General features: G+C 36.8%; 1 protein-coding gene across 2 annotated transcripts in view; it reads right to left on the bottom strand.

Moving 5' to 3' along the window:
* COL4A5 (collagen type IV alpha 5 chain) overlaps window positions 1-17,923 on the bottom strand; it is a gene marked incomplete at its 5' end in the record, with an annotated part of 191,069 nt that overhangs the window by 23,406 nt on the left and 149,740 nt on the right. The window contains 5 exons of one of the 2 annotated variants that reach the window (XM_084258283.1): window positions 3,264-3,453; window positions 4,617-4,667; window positions 5,246-5,344; window positions 6,085-6,165; window positions 9,778-9,904. In XM_084258283.1, the coding sequence (XP_084114409.1) occupies window positions 3,264-3,453; window positions 4,617-4,667; window positions 5,246-5,344; window positions 6,085-6,165; window positions 9,778-9,904 (548 nt within the window). The remainder of the gene's footprint in view (window positions 1-3,263; window positions 3,454-4,616; window positions 4,668-5,245; window positions 5,345-6,084; window positions 6,166-9,777; window positions 9,905-17,923) is intronic. The other variant, XM_084258284.1, reaches the window with a different exon arrangement.

Genomic DNA, 17,923 nt, shown 5'->3' with positions numbered 1-17,923 from the left:
GTGGCCGGGGATCAAACTGGTGCTACAGAGGCTGCAGGCAGCCTCGCAGCCCAGTGCTCAACCGCTGCACCACCAGGGGCGGCCCAAAACTTCTAAGACTTCAATTTCTAAAAGGTAACGTTTTAATGAGTTATATGCCAAGTCAATTTCGTACATGAGGCTCTCAATCCATTATTTCTTAAATAACCTAGCAATAGTTAACTGAAAAACAAAATATAAAAAAAAAACTAAAGTCTTGTATGTAAGTGCAATAAATAAAGATAAACTGATGAACTGATTAGTATTTTTTAAATCCAGCTTCCATTTAAGAGTGTAGTCTTCAACTGTTACAAAGAAAAGAACACTGCAGAGACCAGGTTCCAATAACTATCTAATACAGAGACCATCTGGTAAATAAGAAGCTGTTAAATCAGTTTTACAGTGATGTAAAAGGAACTTTCCTTTTTCTTTTTTGAATATACTCTAGTGTGTCAGAAGAAAGCAATCTCCTAGCTGATAGTGAAGTCTGGAAGTGACCAAGGTCACAAAGTTCTATGCAAGTCATACAGGAGAGGACTCAAAATTAATTCAAAGTATACCCTAGTCTTCTCTATATAGTGGTTTCAGTTAAGTAGCATCCAAATGTCTTTATCTTTTTAGTGACATTTACTTTAGTAAAAACACAGTTACTAAGAGTTGATGGAACTTTTCAGGCAACAGAAAACAAGAAAAGTGGAGGCAGGGCCCAGATTGCCATGGCTAGAAGTCGTCTAAAATGTTAGAAGCAGCTTTGCTTCATCACTTATATTTATAACTAGAATAAGAGGCCAGATCATAAGCATTAAGGCAGGCAACTATTTTTGTGGAAGGATATATTACTAGTATAACAGACACTTAATTGAGCCCTAAATCAGAATCCCATCTACGCCAGTCCACTAACAGTATGCTGTTGAGCATACTGTTTTAGTCTCAGCTTTTTCATATGTGACAAAGACTCTCTTCTTGATTTAACTTTAAATAGGCTCTTTGAGCCCTCTTCACAGCTAGCCTTTGTCCTTGGACCCTGTCCTTAGTTTGCCTGAAGGATAGTTCAATTTCATTTATATTAACATAAAAGTCAAAAATAAGAAATATGCTCTATATCAAAGGTAAAAGAAAATATTATACAATACACTTTTGGGTACTATAAATTTTTAGCTAAAATGATAACAATACATGAATTTTGAAATGGTAAATGAATTTTACTAATTAGGTAATTTTGGTTAATTCCAACAGCCAGAAATACTGGATTCTACAAATTCCTGACAATTTTCACACATCGACCATGTAAGAAATGAATTGGCATATATGCTCTTAAAATATATTCATAGGTACAAATATGTATATATTTGTAAAATATTAGGTACAAATATGTATATATACATATGTATATACACAATACAATACACACATATGTATGTATATATAAATATATGTAAACACACAAACATAAATATATATAAATATATAAGAAAAGTTTATACTTCATGCAGTTACTACTTTGGATTAAGGAGCTAACCTGTAGGACCTGGAAAGGGGTCAAAGTTCACCAAGGCCCAATGTCATCATTAACAAAAAGGAAAAATATCAAAATTGTTAGAAATATCAAGAAACTAAAGTATTACACTAAATTCTTTCAAGTTAAACTTTAATTAAATAAAAGAATACTCTGAAAGTTTATAGTCATGCATCTGTGTATAAACCAAATTATCATCACTCCGTATCAATACTAAAATAAAAACAGCACATATTTTGAAAATCCAAAAATCATTTTAATAATAAGCAATACTATTAATCAGAAATTATAACAATCAGTTCTAGGAGCCATTGGGCTTCAAAATCCATTTTAATTCATTATTTATAAACAAATTAAGAAGTCACAAGCACTCATCAGGGATGTGCTGTCCTCCAACTACTTTTATTATTTCTTTAAAACAGTAATTTTTAAAGAATTTTGTGACCAGTAGCTTCATGCTGATATATTTGAAAGTAGCATTCAACACCAAGCTCTACTACTAGTAAAAACCAATAACTGTAGTACTGATCAAAATATAAAAAGGATAACAGTTTGGTTTATTGGGATTATTACATGCATAACCAAGTAAGATATATGTGTCAATTCCTTACATTACATGCGAGAGAGTTAACATAGCTGAGGAGATCACTGGCTTTTCTCTACAGTAAACCAAGGTAAATTATTAAAATTATTCATATTAAAATTATGCAAATTAAAATCATACATATTATTAAAATTGCCTCTAATAACTTTAAAGATTATTGTTACTTAAATGGAAATTTTCATTTTTCAATACATTTAAAAATCAATCAAAGATTTTCAAAAGGAAAAGGATAATTTCTTTGGTTCTTTAATCTTAGATTCCCCTTTTTAACCCCAAAACAGATACAATGATGTAAACCAACTTCACCTCAATAAACATAATTTGGGAAAGAAAAATCAATAAAGGTCAAGTTTTCAATTATTAGAAATATAAAAATTGAATATCAAGCCTCAAAAGTCTGTTAATCATCTATCACCAGTGCTGTAGACTCAGCGACATTAATCCAGGATGAAAATGAACATTTCCAAACTTAGTAAGATGAAATGACACAGGACAGACAAAAAAAAAAAAATGAAAAGTGAGCATTAGGTGCAAAATTGAGATTGTTAGAGCAGTTAACACAAGACAAATGAGATATAGATATGAAGCTAGTATGAAGAGATAACTATTCAATTTAATCATGCTGTGATATTGAAGATAAATTTGATTGCCTAGTTCCTAGAAAAGATAAAATTGTTTTATTGTGCTTGGTGACACTTGCTGATCATATGACAGAACCACAGCAAAACTTTTGGTATGGACCACAAGCATCTATTGGGTGATCACTAAATGATTTCTGTGATGACATGCTGAGAAGCTCACATTTAAAAATGCAAATGGTATTTTGCTGCCAGGTTATCAGTATAGCTTTACCTTTAATAAAAACACTAAATCCACTATCAATAATAAATCCACTATTTCCTTTTTTTTCTGTCAAGTTGCCTTGTTTAGTTCAACTTTAAGTAAATGAGAAAAGCATGAATGAAGAGAATTATTAGATGTCATGCAAATGATGGAGCCAGGTAATAACCAAGCTATTTACTTTAAGAAGTTCTTAGATTAGAGTCTAAAGATTTAATGACTGACTAACCTGCCAGCAAAATCAAATGGACTAATAAATAGATCATTCCCCTATTATTCATGTACATACCTGGTCTCCCAGGAGGACCTTGGGGCCCTGGGGTACCTTTAGGACCTTCCAGAGCTGGACCAGGAGAACCAGGAGGGCCTGGGGGACCCTGCACACCAGGGAAACCATGAAAACCTGGTTCACCCTTTGGACCTGGAAGGCCAGGATTTCCTGGTATACCAGGAAATCCTCCGTCACCCTTTTGACCTGTGAAAGCAAAGTGACATTAGAGAACACTGTTAAATGACACTGCATGTGGCATATAAGGCTAAAGCTATTCACACTTACTACAACAAGTAATGGAATTTACTGCAGTCATTTCTATCTCTCATTAAATCCTCAATTCACCCCAAACCCATTATTATTCTTATTAAATGTTATAAAAATTATTTATTATTGTATGTATAGAAATGTAGAAGCAATAATATCTTACATCTTGAAAGATACCCTTTGTATTATGATATAGAGCAATGATAACATGACAAGCAATGAAAAAAAATGGAGAAGTATAATGCATCTGCAAAAACAGGTTAAAGATGGCTAAAGGAAATTCTTAAATATTTTGAAACAAGTGGAAGATATAGATCTTCAATGGATATTTTGTGTCTCCAGCCACCAATCTATCCAAGATTTAGAACACAATTTGGACAAATTATTCTTAACTATCTTCTACAGCATCAACACTCTTAACAACTATATAACCGTGGCACATTAATGAACAATTTTCATATTGGGATCATGGAAAGATAATAGAATTTCTATGAGATACGTGTGTGGTTTGAAGTCTCCATAAAATAACCAATGGTCATTTTAGAACATAGACATACATATCTGCACATACATTCAGTCATTCGATCAACTATTTGGCGCTTACAATGAGAGTAAGAACAAGTGAGGGAAGACAGATGTACATGCACCCACACTGATCTAAAATGTAAGACATACGTTAAGACGGGAGTTTTCAGGAGACATTTTTATTACTGGTACATAATTCTATCGTTTCATTTATTACATTGCTATTGCTTCCATGGGGGGAAAAAAAGGATTTTTTTTAGGCTGAAAGAATTTTAACATTTTTGTGAACACTGTCTCGTCTTACAACATTATTTTCTTAATATTCTCATCAGCATTAATGAAGTTAATGAAGAGAATTCCATATGTAAATATCATTTAAAATGCATTTTATATAGTACAACTACTCATACAAAATCGCTAAGTAGAAACTTCTTTAAGATGTATCTCTAGGTTTGTGTTTTCTCAGATTGTATCTACATATTACAACAGTAACTTTTGGAGATGAAAAAATAAGGATTCTGGAAAATATTCTCTTTTTTTAAATAACTGACTAAACATGTTTTATTAAAGTTTACCAGAAAGTCCTGGGAGACCAGGGGGTCCTGGAATTCCAAACCCTGGTTGACCTGTCAGAACATAAACCAAAAATTCTCAAATAAATAACTGAAACAAGGACAAATATTTTCAAATCATTTAAGTTTTTATTAAGTGCTATGATGTATATTATATGAAAGATACAGAAGATGTATTTTCAATATGGAATTGCAAATCTAACATGAGAAAACTATATAAATATATTCTGCTTGTGATGTGAATTAAATCTCTCTCTCTCTCTCTCTCTCTATATATATATATATATATATACACACACACATATATATTTGGAGAGATTCATGGAATATAGAGAGGAATATATAGTGAAAGGAGGTCATTCAGAGAAGTTGAAACAAGCTGGGTAGCTTCTTGACATGAAAAATTGGACAAGAAAGTATATGGAGTTTTTCATAAGAGGGAGGCAACATGATGGATAGACTGAAGTGGAAGTAGAAGAAGGTAATTAGGAAGGGGAATGTATATGGTAGTTTAAAGGGTAAGAAAGAAGATATAATTTCAGTGTGGATAACAAAGGGAAAAGTTATCTTATTAAAAGTTACTTATTAAAGTAAACAGAGCAGCAGTTAGAAACAATGAAAAATTACAGTACCTGGTTCACCCTTCTGTCCAGCTGGTCCAGGAATGCCATCTTGACCTGGTTTGCCTTTTTCACCTGGAGGCCCTGGTGACCCAGGACGACCTCCACCACCTAAATAGCAGAATACAGCAGGTTACACCTATGTTCCAAATTCCTTATTCCTTTCATATTCTCATTCTTTCCATACTAGCTTCAAATAGTTTTATCCAAAAGATACCAAGTACCTGTCAGACACTACCCTAAATCATAAAATCTCACGAAAGAGAAGCACAAAAGAAATAAAGGATAATGAGAATAAAGAACAGCTTAATTATTCACTCAGTATCCAAATTCTTTCAGTTTCTCATTTTAATCTAGCTTTAGAATATCCAAGAGAGTAGTGAGTGTGTGTGTGTGTGTGTCTGTGTAGTTAGTACATTATAGGCCTCATATGGTGATAAGTGATACACTTTAGAATTCAGTAAACAAAATGCCACACCTTGCTATTCTTTAAATAAAATCAGAGCTTCTTCTAGCAGTATAGAATACTTGAAATAACTGGCACCTGGAAAAAGTGAACACCACCAAAAATAATCCTACAATGATAATTTTATGTGACCTTTTTGAGCTATTCACTTTTTAATATTCAATTTGTCAGTCGTTCACATGTCTATATTAACTTTGGAGCTACATTTTTACTATTCCATATGTGAGTTGTTCACTTTGCACCTCAACAAGCAGTGCTAAGTAAATGATCACCATATTTCCTTTGTGTAGAAAATGTTCATATCTCCCAGAAATGATTTGATTTTCCCAAGCTGAATATGAGGCATACTTCTGCACAATAGCAAACCCTTATATTTCATGCTTACCTACAGGACCAGGTTCTCCTGGAAGGCCAGGGTTCCCAGGAGGTCCATGAATACCTTTTGGTCCTGGAAGGCCTGGTTTTCCTAGGTTAAAGAGCTCAATTTAATAATAAAAGAAAAGCTGCATTGCTTTGAGAGCTACAATTCAAATTTACAGTTTATAGTTAGCATAGAAATTTTGAAGAATAGAAAAGAAACCAAAAGAAATGCTGTAGGATATTTTTAACAATAATTTTAAGCTTTGAATTTATTTATCCAGAGACTGGCATAATTATATATTCATAATAAATATAATTACCACCATAGTACACGGGTAGAACTGGTAGGATACTATTGCATAGCTATGCCAAATTTTTATAATCCATTCATAAAATGTCGGGCATTTGGGTGGTTGTTAGGTTTTAGCTATTATGAATATCTATTCTCTTATTTATAGAGTCTGGAAGGCAGCTATGCTCACCACTATACCACTGTTGCATCTACATTTATAGAAACTGGGTCTATTTCCAGTTTAAGTTATTTTTAATGTTTTATGGACATATGCTTTCCTCTATTTTCAGTAAGTACCTACATAGGAGTAGAATTGCTGAGTCAAAAAGTAGGCCTATGTTGCATTTTAATAAAAAACAAACAAAAAAAAAACCTGACAAACTATTTCATACTCACAATGCTCAGGAATTCTAGTTGTTCCAGATACTTGTACAACATAGGGTGGTATCAGTTATTTTAATGATAGCTGTTCTGCAGGAATGTCATGCTATTTTATTATGGTTTAAATTTGCATTTCTCTGATAACTAATGATAGCAATCACCTTTTTCATGTGCTTACTGGCCATCCATATATCTTATTTTGTGAAAGTCTGTTTAATGTTTTCCTCATTGAAAAAAAGGGATTGCACATCTTATTATTATTAAATTGTAGAAGTTTTTTATATATCCTGGATATCAGTCTTTAATCAGATATATGTTTTGCAAATGTTTTCTCCTGGTCTGAAGTTTCCCTACTCATTTTCTTAATGGCATTTTTGGATGAACTAAAGAACAGAAGGAACTCAAGTTGTTAAAAAAAAATAGTGTAAAACAATTGGAGATCTGCATGGGGATAAAAGAACCTTGACCCTTACCTCACACTTGAAAATAAATTTATTCAAGACAGATCATAAACCTAAAGATAAAAGTTTAAGCATTACCAGTTATAGGGAAAAAAAACCCTTTTTTCTCTAATCTTCAGTAGGTAAATATTTCTTGAATGGACATAAAAAGCTCTAACCATGATAGAAAAGATTGATAAATTGAACTTTGCTACAATTAACAACTTTTGTTCACCATACAACAGTATTGAGAAAGAAAGAAAATCTGAGACAGGAGAACATATTTGCAATACATGTATCTGACAAAGGACTCGTATCCGAAACATATAAAGATCTGCTCTGAATCAGTTAGAAAAATGGCAACAAAACGAATAAAATATGAGCAAAACAATGAGCAGGCATTTCAAAAAGATGCTATCTAAATGGCCATTTAGTATATAAAAAAGGTATTAAATATTGGTATTCATTAGGAAAATGTAAATTAACACCTCATTGAGATACCTCTACATACCCACCAGAGGAGATAAAACCAAAAAAGATTAAATACTGAGGTAAGAATATGGGCAACTAGACATTTTACATATTTCTATTAGGACTATCATTTATAAACCCAAGTTGGAAAACAGGCATCATCGACTAAAGTTAAATGTACACTTACCCTACGATTCAGTATTTCTACTAATAAGTTTTTATCTAAGAGAAATGAGTACATATGTCCACCAAAACATAGGCAAAAGAATGTTAATAGCATCATTTTTTCTTAATAGACCCAAGCTGGGTATAACCCAAAAATCCATCAATAGTGGAGCTGGAAAGGCTTATACTAAGTGAAATAAGCCAGAAGGAGGAAGATGAATACCAGATAGTATCACTTATATGTGGAATATAGAAAAACCAAAAAAAGGGTAAGACAAAGACAAACTTTAAAACCAACCTTGAAAACTGACCATAGATATTAGGTTTTCAGATGGGGAAGGGAGTAGGAGAAGGATGAAAACAGGGGAATGGGGGGAGAGTACTGGAGGACTATGGGTGCTTCAGTGTTGAGAGGGCTACAGTGACTACTCCTGAGGGGGGAAATTCTATACTGTCAAAACACTAGCAAGGATATAAAATAATGGTGCTTCAATAACAATAAATAAAAATTAATAAAAATTAAAAGTAACCAAAAAATCAATCAACAGTTACTTTTTAACAAATGGAATTTTATAGAACAATGATGAAAAAACAAACTACTAAGTAAATTAAATAAGATAAATACTGAATGGTGTCACTAATATGTGGAATATAGGGCCTCCCTGGTAGCACAAGGGGTTAAGTCTCAGCATTATGAAGCTATTGCAAGTAACTGCAGCACGAGTTGGATCCCCAGCCAGGGAACTAACACACAAGGCACAGCAGACTGCTCCTGTCTCACTGGCTGCTCCCTCCAGCTCTTGCATGCATGCATAAATAAAATACACCTTTAATACGTAGAATATAAAGTAACTAAATTAATAGTCAGAAAAAGACAAACTGAAAGACTAATCCTTGATAGCTGACTACAGAACTGAGACATCAAGGATGGAGGGGGAAGGGAGGGGAAAGAACAGGGAGAGAGGGAGGCACATTGGTCAGTGGTGGTAGAGTATGGGTGAGTTGGTAACAGATGCACTATGGTGGTAAAATCTGATGGAGATACCCCAATGTTACCTCAGTTAAAAATTAGTTAATTAATTTTCAAAAACTACCAACAAGTGCAACTAGATAAATGAATCTTACAAACATAATAATGAGTGAAAGAAATCAGACAGAAGGATAAATACTGCATTATTCCATTTATATAGATTTTAAAAACAGGCAAAGTTAACTGATGGTGATAAAAGTCACAGTATGGTTACTTGGGGGAGGGGTGGCACAATAAAGGGACATAGGTAAACAATGGAGTGAGGGAATGATTTTATTTCGTGATATATATATGGTGAGAACATGGATATATACATACATTAAAACTTATCTACAGTCCTATACACTTTACTATATATGGTATACTTTAATAAAAAGGTTAAGCAAAAAAGGTAACTAAAGGCTCACTCCATGTATGCTACTGTACAATGAAGAAAAAGAAACAAAATAAATACAGGTATAAAAAGAGTAGGTACTCTAATACTCTAGCTCAGGCTACATAGTTAACATAGTGCTAAGTTCCTTTGCTTGCATGACACAGTCTTGTCACTTGAAGGAACTGTTGTTCTACCAACAACCACTGTTGTGTGCCTAAGTACAACTTTATAAAAGAATCAGGCTAGAACTTGGCGTACATTATCATCTACAAAAAATAGTAGGGCCTCTTAATTGACTTGTTGCTAGCAGTCAAAGATTGAAAAATGCTCATCCAAACAGTCTCTGCCCACAGGATATTGTCCTGTTGAGTTGGTAACGCTCACTCTCATTTTATATAGAAAGAAATTTGGGCAAAAAAAAAATTAGCTAGTTCAAAATTATGTTGCTATTCAGTATTTGATAGAGAAACAGAATGAAAGTCTGCCAAATAAGAAGCTTCTAAGAGATGGGTTATAGTAAATAAGAAAGCAAAGGAGGAAGTATGTAAGAAAAGGAATATTACCTGGGAATCCAGGAAGGCCTGGTTCTCCTTTTGCTCCAGGGGTCCCTGGTAATCCTGGCAAACCAGTTTCTCCCATAGAACCTTTAATGCCAGGGTTTCCTGGGTATCCAGTCAGACCAGGTTCACCCTGAAAACATGAATAAAAGGATAAAATTGACTTGAACTGTTTAACAACATAACATTATTTATAGAGCTTTTACTATATGTTAAGTGCTCTGCTAAGTGCTTTACATAAATTGCTTCATTTAATCATTATAACAACCCTTTGAGTTAGGCTTTACACATTTTTCTCAGGCACACACAGATCATTCTCCAGGATCGATCACATACTGGGACACAAGACAAACATCATCAGATACAGTAAGATTGAAATCATACCAACCATCTTCTCTGACCATGAAGGCATCAAACTAGAAATAAAACATAAAAAGAAGGCAAGAAACCCTCCTACCTCCTGGAGATTGAAACCCACACTACTGGAAGACCATTGGATTAACGAGGAGATCAAAGAAGAAATTAAAAATACTTTGAGTTGAACAACAAGGAGGACACCAATTTCTTAAATGTATGGGATGCAGTAATAAGAGGAAAATATATAGCAATAGAGGCTCACATCAAGAAACAAGAAAGAACTCAAAGAAACAACCTAATCTCACAGCTCAAAGAACTAGAAAAAGAACAACAAAAAAACCCTAAAACAGTAGAAGAAAGGAAATAATAAAAATCAAAGCAGAAATAAATGAAATAGAACCTAAAAAAAAATCCAAAAGATCGAGATTGGGGCGGAGCAACATGGCGGCGAGGAGACGCTGCGAGTAAGATCTCCCATTAAAAAAAGTTAATAGGGAGGAAAAGCGGCAGGTCCCAGTGAGAACTGGGACACGGAAGATAAACGGACGACTCCAGCAAACTGCCCGAAGAAGAAAGTTGCCATAAAAGAGGACGAGAAGGGAGGGAAGCGCAGAACCCTGCTCCCCTCCCCCGCCCACAGAGGCGGCACTCTCCGACCAAGGGAAACAACAAACCAAAACGCCCAACAAGAAAAACGGATGCAGCAAGCGGGACTGTGAGTGGAAAGGAACTATTTCTGCCACCACACCCCGTGAACGGGAGCTGAGGCGAACCCTGCAGGATCCACCGCGGAGGTGAGCTCCACGAGCCATTAAAGAGCGCCCCGCCCCCCAGGAGGAGACCAGCACCAGCACACAGCCCCGGCCGACCGGTAAGCTTGCGCGAAAGCGGCGCTCGGATTGCAGCTGCCCAGGTCCCCGCGCCTGCAACCTAGGCTTGCGGGGAGACGGCGGAGGCCCTCCCTGAGTGAGCAGGAACAAGGCGCCCAGGCAGGGGAGCGGGATTCAAAAGGCGCCATTCCCGCGCCACTGATCTGGGCTACAGCCCGCGTCCTGGAACTGAGGGCTTTGGAACTGAGACCCGGGCGGAGGCCCTCCCTGAGTGAGCAGGAACAAGGCGCCCAGGCAGGGGAGCGGGATTCAAAAGGCGCCATTCCCGCGCCACTGATCTAGGCTACAGCCCGCGTCCTGGAACTGAGGGCTTTGGAACTGAGACCTGGGCAGAGGCCCTCCCTGAGTGAGCAGGAACAAGGCGCCCAGGCAGGGGAGCGGGATTCAAAAGGCGTCATTCCCGCGCCACTGATCTGGGCTACAGCCCGCGTCCTGGAACTGAGGGCTTTGGAACTGAGACCCGGGGCACGAAATTAGGGGCGTGGGTTCCCCACGACGGTGGGGCACAAGGCAGACACAGCACCCCAAAGCCGTTGAGGTGTACCCTACCATCCCCGCTCTGATCCCTGTCCCACGGGGTGGAAAATCAGCTCCCCAAGGGCTCTAGGAGAGATCTCTGGTGCCACCTAGCGACTTGACCCCAGCACAGGCTACTGAAGGAGCTAGTGGCCAGCTGGGGAGTTAGCCCACACCGGGCCCCTTCTGAACAAGTAGTCTGAGCCCACAGGGAGAGCGAGCACCCACAGCCGGGGCAGACCAGGCGCGCAGAAGAGTGTGCCTGAGACCAGAAGCGCAGGGAGTGTGTCCCACATCACCATTTTAGAACAGGGACATTTCTTCAGTAAAGACTACCTGCAGAAGGCTTCCTCAGGACCCAGAGGTGAGCGGGGGAAGTTCGCCCACGCCAGACCCCCTCTGGCCTGCAGTCCAAGCCCAGAGGGGAGCAGGAACCCACCGCCGGGGCAGACCAGGCGCACAGGGGAGTGTGTCCCCACATCGGCATTTTAGAACAGGGACCTTTCTCCAGTAAAGGCTGCTTGAAACTGACAGATGACTCCTGGAAGAACCAGAGGGGAACAGAGAAGCCCACCCAAGATGCCGGCAAGTCCCAACAACACAGTGTCCCAACGCATACGGCAAATTAGAAAACAGACAGTAGGGAGGAGAAGAACCACACGCAACCTAGCAACTCTCCAGAGAAAAAGCACACCACAAAAAGAAAGCCAGCCCCCAGATTGCAACGACAATAACTTGGAAGAATTTCTGAGCCTTCCAGAAAGAGAATTTAAAATTGCCGTGATTAAAAAACTGACAGAAGTCATAAAGGAAAACAATGATAAGGGAAAAATAATCAACGATCAGAAGAATGCAATTGAGTCCCTAGAGAGGGAAAACAATGGTCAGAAGAAAGAAATTGAGTCCCTAAAGAGGGAAGTAAAAGAAATGCAGGAGATCAAAGAATTAATGGAAGAACTAAAGAATTCTGGGAAAAGCAATGAAAGCAGAATAGATGAAATGGAAGAACGAATAAGTAATCTTGAAGACACAGAAATAAAAAGAACCAAAACAGAAAAGGAAAGAGAAGTACGAAGGAAAAAGAACGAAGAAAGACTTCGGGAACTATCTGACTCCATGAGGAAAGGAAATATAAGAGTTATAGGAATACCAGAAGGAGAGGAGAGAGATGTAGGAACAGAGAAAATATTCAAAGAGATAATTGAAGAGAACTTCCCAAATGTGAAGAAGGAGCTGAAAATTGATATACAAGAAGCAAGAAGAACACCAAACTTCCACGACGAAAGGAAAAATACAGCAAGACACATAATAGTAAAGCTCCCAAGAATCCAGGACAAGGAAAAAATAATGAAGCTGGCAAGAGGGAAGAAACAGATAACATTCAAAGGAAAACCAATCAGGCTGACATCAGACTTCTCCGAAGAAACACTACGGGCAAGGAGAGAGTGGAGGGACATAGTCAACAGACTCCAAGAAAACAGATGCCAACCAAGAATACTCTATCCCGCAAAGCTCTCCTTCCTCTTTGAAGAAAGAATATGGACCTTCCCAGACAAACAGAAACTCCGGAATTTCATTGCAACTAAACCCCCACTCCAAAAAATACTACAAGGAGTCCTAAAGCCAGAACCTCAGAGCGACGAATAACAATGAAAGAAGGCCAAAAAAAAAAATTATTAAAAGAATAAATAAATAAAATCAAAGGAAAGACAAACACAATGGCAAATACAGATGTTAACATATCAATATTAACTCTAAATGTAAATGGACTAAACTCTTCAATAAAAAGACACAGAGTTGCAGCCTGGATTAAGAAACAAAACCCAACCTTTTGCTGTCTCCAGGAAACACATTTAGCTACAAAAGATAAAAATAGGCTCAAAGTTAAAGGATGGAAAACAGTCCTACAAGCAAATGGACCAAAAAAGAAAGCAGGAACAGCTATACTTATATCAGATAAAACAGATTTCAAACTCAAAAAGATAAAAAGAGACCCCAATGGTCACTACATTATGATCAAGGGGACAATACTTCAAGAAGAAATAACACTCATTAACATATACTCACCAAACGAAGGAGCACCAAAATATATCAGACAACTGTTGTCCTCTCTGAAAACAGACATCAGAGAAAACACATACGTAGTGGGAGACTTCAACACACCACTATCAACAATGGATAGATCAACAAGACAAAAAATAAGTAAAGAAACCAAAGCTCTAAATAAAGACCTAGAGCAATTGGGCTTAACAGACATCTATAGAACACTAAACCCCAAAAAAACGGAGTACACATTTTTCTCAAGCGCACACGGATCATTCTCCAGGATCGATCACATACTGGGGCACAAGACAAACATCAACAGATACACCAAGATTGAAATCATATCAACCATCTTTTCTGACCATGAAGGCATCAAACTAGAAATAAACCATAAAAAGAAGGCAAGGAACTTTCCTACCTCATGGAGATTAAAAACCACACTACTGGAAGACCATTGGACTAATGAGGAGATCAAAGAAGAAATTAAAAAATTTTTTGAATTGAACGACAAGGAGGACACCAATATCCTAAATGTATGGGATGCAGCAAAAGCAGTAATAAGAGGAAAATATATAGCAATAGAAGCTCACATCAAGAAACAAGAAAGAACGCAAAGAAACAACCTAATCTCGAAGCTCAAAGATCTAGAAAAAGAACAACAAAAAAACCCCAAAACCAGTAGAAGAAAAGAAATAATAAAAACCAAAGCAGAAATAAATGAAATTGAAACTAAAAAAACAATCCAAAAGATCAATGAAACCAAGAGCTGGTTCTTTGAAAAAATCAATAAAATAGACAAACCCCTAGCCAGGCTCACAAAGGAAAAAAGGGAGAAAGCACAAATAAACAGGATCATCAATGAAAGAGGAGAAATCACAACGGACACAGCAGAAATCAAAAGAATAATCAGTAACTACTATGAACAGTTATATGGAAACAAGTTTAACAATCTAGAGGAGATGGACAAATTCCTACAACTCTACAATCACCCAAAGCTAGATAAAGAAGAAATAGAACACCTAAACAGACCAATTACAATTAGCGAAATTGAAATGGTAATCAAAAACCTCCCCAAAAACAAAAGCCCAGGACCTGATGGATTTACAAATGAATTCTACCAAACATTCAGAGACGAATTAGTGCCTATCCTTCACAAACTCTTCCAAAAAATTGAGAAGGAAGGGACAATACCAAACACGTTCTATGAAGCCAACATTACACTAATACCAAAACCGAACAAGGACAACACAAAAAAGGAAAACTACAGGCCAATCTCCCTAATGAACACTGATGCAAAAATCCTCAATAAAATTTTAGCTATCAGAATCCAACAATGTATCCATAAGATAATTCACCACGACCAAGTTGGATTCATTCCAGGGGCACAAGGATGGTTTAACATCCGAAAATCAATCAACGTTATCCAACACATCAACAAAAAGAAATATAAAAACCATATGATAATATCAATAGATGCTGAGAAAGCTTTTGACAAAGTGCAACACCCATTCATGATAAAAGCCCTTGAAATTCTTGGGATACAAGGAACATACCTCAACATCATAAAGGCCATCTATGACAAGCCAACAGCCAGTATCATTCTCAATGGTGAAAAGCTGAAAGCAATTCCATTAAGATCTGGAACAAGACAAGGATGTCCACTCTCACCATTGCTTTTCAATATAATACTGGAAGTCCTAGCCAGGGCAATAAGACAAGAGAAAGACATCCAAGGAATCCAAATAGGAAAAGAAGAAGTCAAACTATCACTATTTGCAGACGATATGATATTATACATAGAGAAACCCAAAAGCTCCACAGAAAAGCTAATTCAACTCATCAATCAGTTCAGTAAAGTGGCAGGATACAAAATCAACACGCAAAAGTCAGTAGCCTTCCTATACACAAACAATAAATCTGAAGAAGAAGAAATCAAAAAGACCATCCCTTTTGTTATTGAAACAAAAAAAATCAAATATTTGGGAATAAATCTAACAAAAGAGGTAAAGGACCTATACAAAGAAAACTATAAAACACTGTTAAAAGAAATAGAAGAAGACACAAAGAAATGGAGAGACATCCCCTGCTCATGGATTGGAAGAATAAACATTATTAAAATGGCCATCCTTCCAAAAGCAATATACAGATTCAATGCTATTCCAATCAAAATTTCAATGTCATTCTTCAAAGAAATAGAACAATTATTGATGAAATTCATATGGAATCACAAAAAACCCCGAATAGCCAAAGCTCTCCTGAAAAAAAAAGAAGGGAATGGAGGCATCAGACTCCCAGACTTCAAACTATACTACAAAGCCATAATCATCAAAACCGCATGGTATTGGAACAAGAATAGACATACAGACCAATGGAATCGAATAGAAAATCCAGAAATAAACCCACAGGTTTATGGTCAACTAATCTTTGACAAAGGAGCAAAGACTATGCATTGGAGCAAAGAAAGTTTGTTCAATAAATGGTGCTGGGAAAACTGGGTCGCTACATGCAAAAGAATGAAGCTTGACCACCACCTCACACCATACACAAAAATCAACTCAAAATGGATTAAAGAACTAGACATAAGACCTGAAACCATAAAATATATAGAAGGAAATATAGGCGAAACACTACGTGATTTGCACATCAAAGACATCTTTACAGACACATCACCCAAAGCAGTGATAGTGAAGGCAAAGATAAACAGCTGGGACTATATCAAATTAAAGAGCTTTTGCACAGCAAAAGAGACAATAACAAAAACAAAGAGAAACCCCACCAACTGGGAGAACATTTTTGCACCCAACACTAATGATAAAGGACTGATCACAAAAATCTGCAAAGAGCTGATGAGTCTCAACAACAACAAAGAAAATAATCCAGTCAAAAAATGGGCAGAAGAGCTTAAAAGAAACTTCTCTGAAGAGGAAATGCAAATGGCCAACAGGCATATGAAAAAATGTTCAACATCACTTGTCATCAGGGAAATGCAAATCAAAACTACCATGAGATACCATCTTACACCAGTGAGAATGGCACATATTAAAAAAACTAGCAACAACAAATGTTGGCGAGGGTGTGGAGAAAAAGGAACTCTTCTGCACTGTTGGTGGGAGTGCAAACTGGTCCAACCACTGTGGAAAGCTGTGTGGAGATTTCTGGACCTACTAAACATAGAGCTTCCATATGACCCAGCAATTCCACTCCTAGGTATTTACCCAAAGGACACAGAAACATCAATTCCAAAGAACACCTGCATCCCTATGTTTATAGCAGCACTGTTTACAATAGCTAAGCTTTGGAAACAACCCAAATGCCCAAAAATAGATGACTGGATCAAGAAGATGTGGTACATATATACCATGGAATATTACTCAGCATTCAAAAAAGATAAACACATGCAATTTGCTGCAACATGGATGGCGCTGGAAGGGATCATGCTCAGCGAAATAAGCCAAAAAGAAAAAGAAAAATACCGGATGGTCTCACTCATAGCAGGAATCTAGAAAACTTAAATAAGGGACCAGGAAAATGAATAACTATAAGAAAGTGAAAATCAAAATCAACAAAAAACTATGAACCAGAGACACTTTTAGGGGGGCGGGGGCGGGAGGGGAGGGATTGGGGTCAGAATGGGGGGGCTGCAATGGTATGGGGAATATAACAATAAAATTTATTTAAAAAAAAAAAAAAAAAAAAAAAAATCCAAAAGATCAATGAAACCAAAAGTTGGTTCTTCAAAAAAATGAATAAAACAGACAAATCCCTAGCCAGGCTCACAAAGGAAAAACGCGAGAAAGCACAAATAAATAGGATCACAAACGAAAGAGGAGAAATCACAACAGACACAGCAGAAATCAAAAGAATAATCAGAAACGACTATGAACATTTATATGCAAACAAGTTCAACAATCTAGAAGAGATGGACAAATTCCTACAACTTTACAATCACCCAAAGCTAGATAAAGAAGAAATAGAACACCTAAATAGCCCATTTACAAGCAGTGAAATTGAAATGGTAATCAAAACCCTCCCCAAAAACAAAGCCCAGGACCAGATGGATTTATAAATGAATTCTACCAAACATTCTGAAACGAACTAGTGCCTATCCTTCACAAACTCTTTCAAAAAATTGAGAAGGATGGGATAATACCAAACACATTCTATGAAGCCAATATCACACTAATATCAAAACCAAACAAGGACAACACAAAAAAAGAAAACTACAGGCCAGTCTCTCTAATGAACACTGATGCAGAAATCCTCAATAAAATTTTAGCTAACAGAATCCAACAATGTATCCACAAGATTATCCATCCCCATTTATAAATGAGAAAACTAAATCTTGG

The sequence above is a fragment of the Talpa europaea genome (assembly GCF_964194135.1).
Source record: "Talpa europaea genome assembly, chromosome: X".
NCBI lineage: Eukaryota > Metazoa > Chordata > Mammalia > Eulipotyphla > Talpidae > Talpa > Talpa europaea.
The sequence above is the reverse complement of the archived record's forward strand: the minus strand, read 5'-3'. Positions and strand labels throughout refer to the sequence as shown.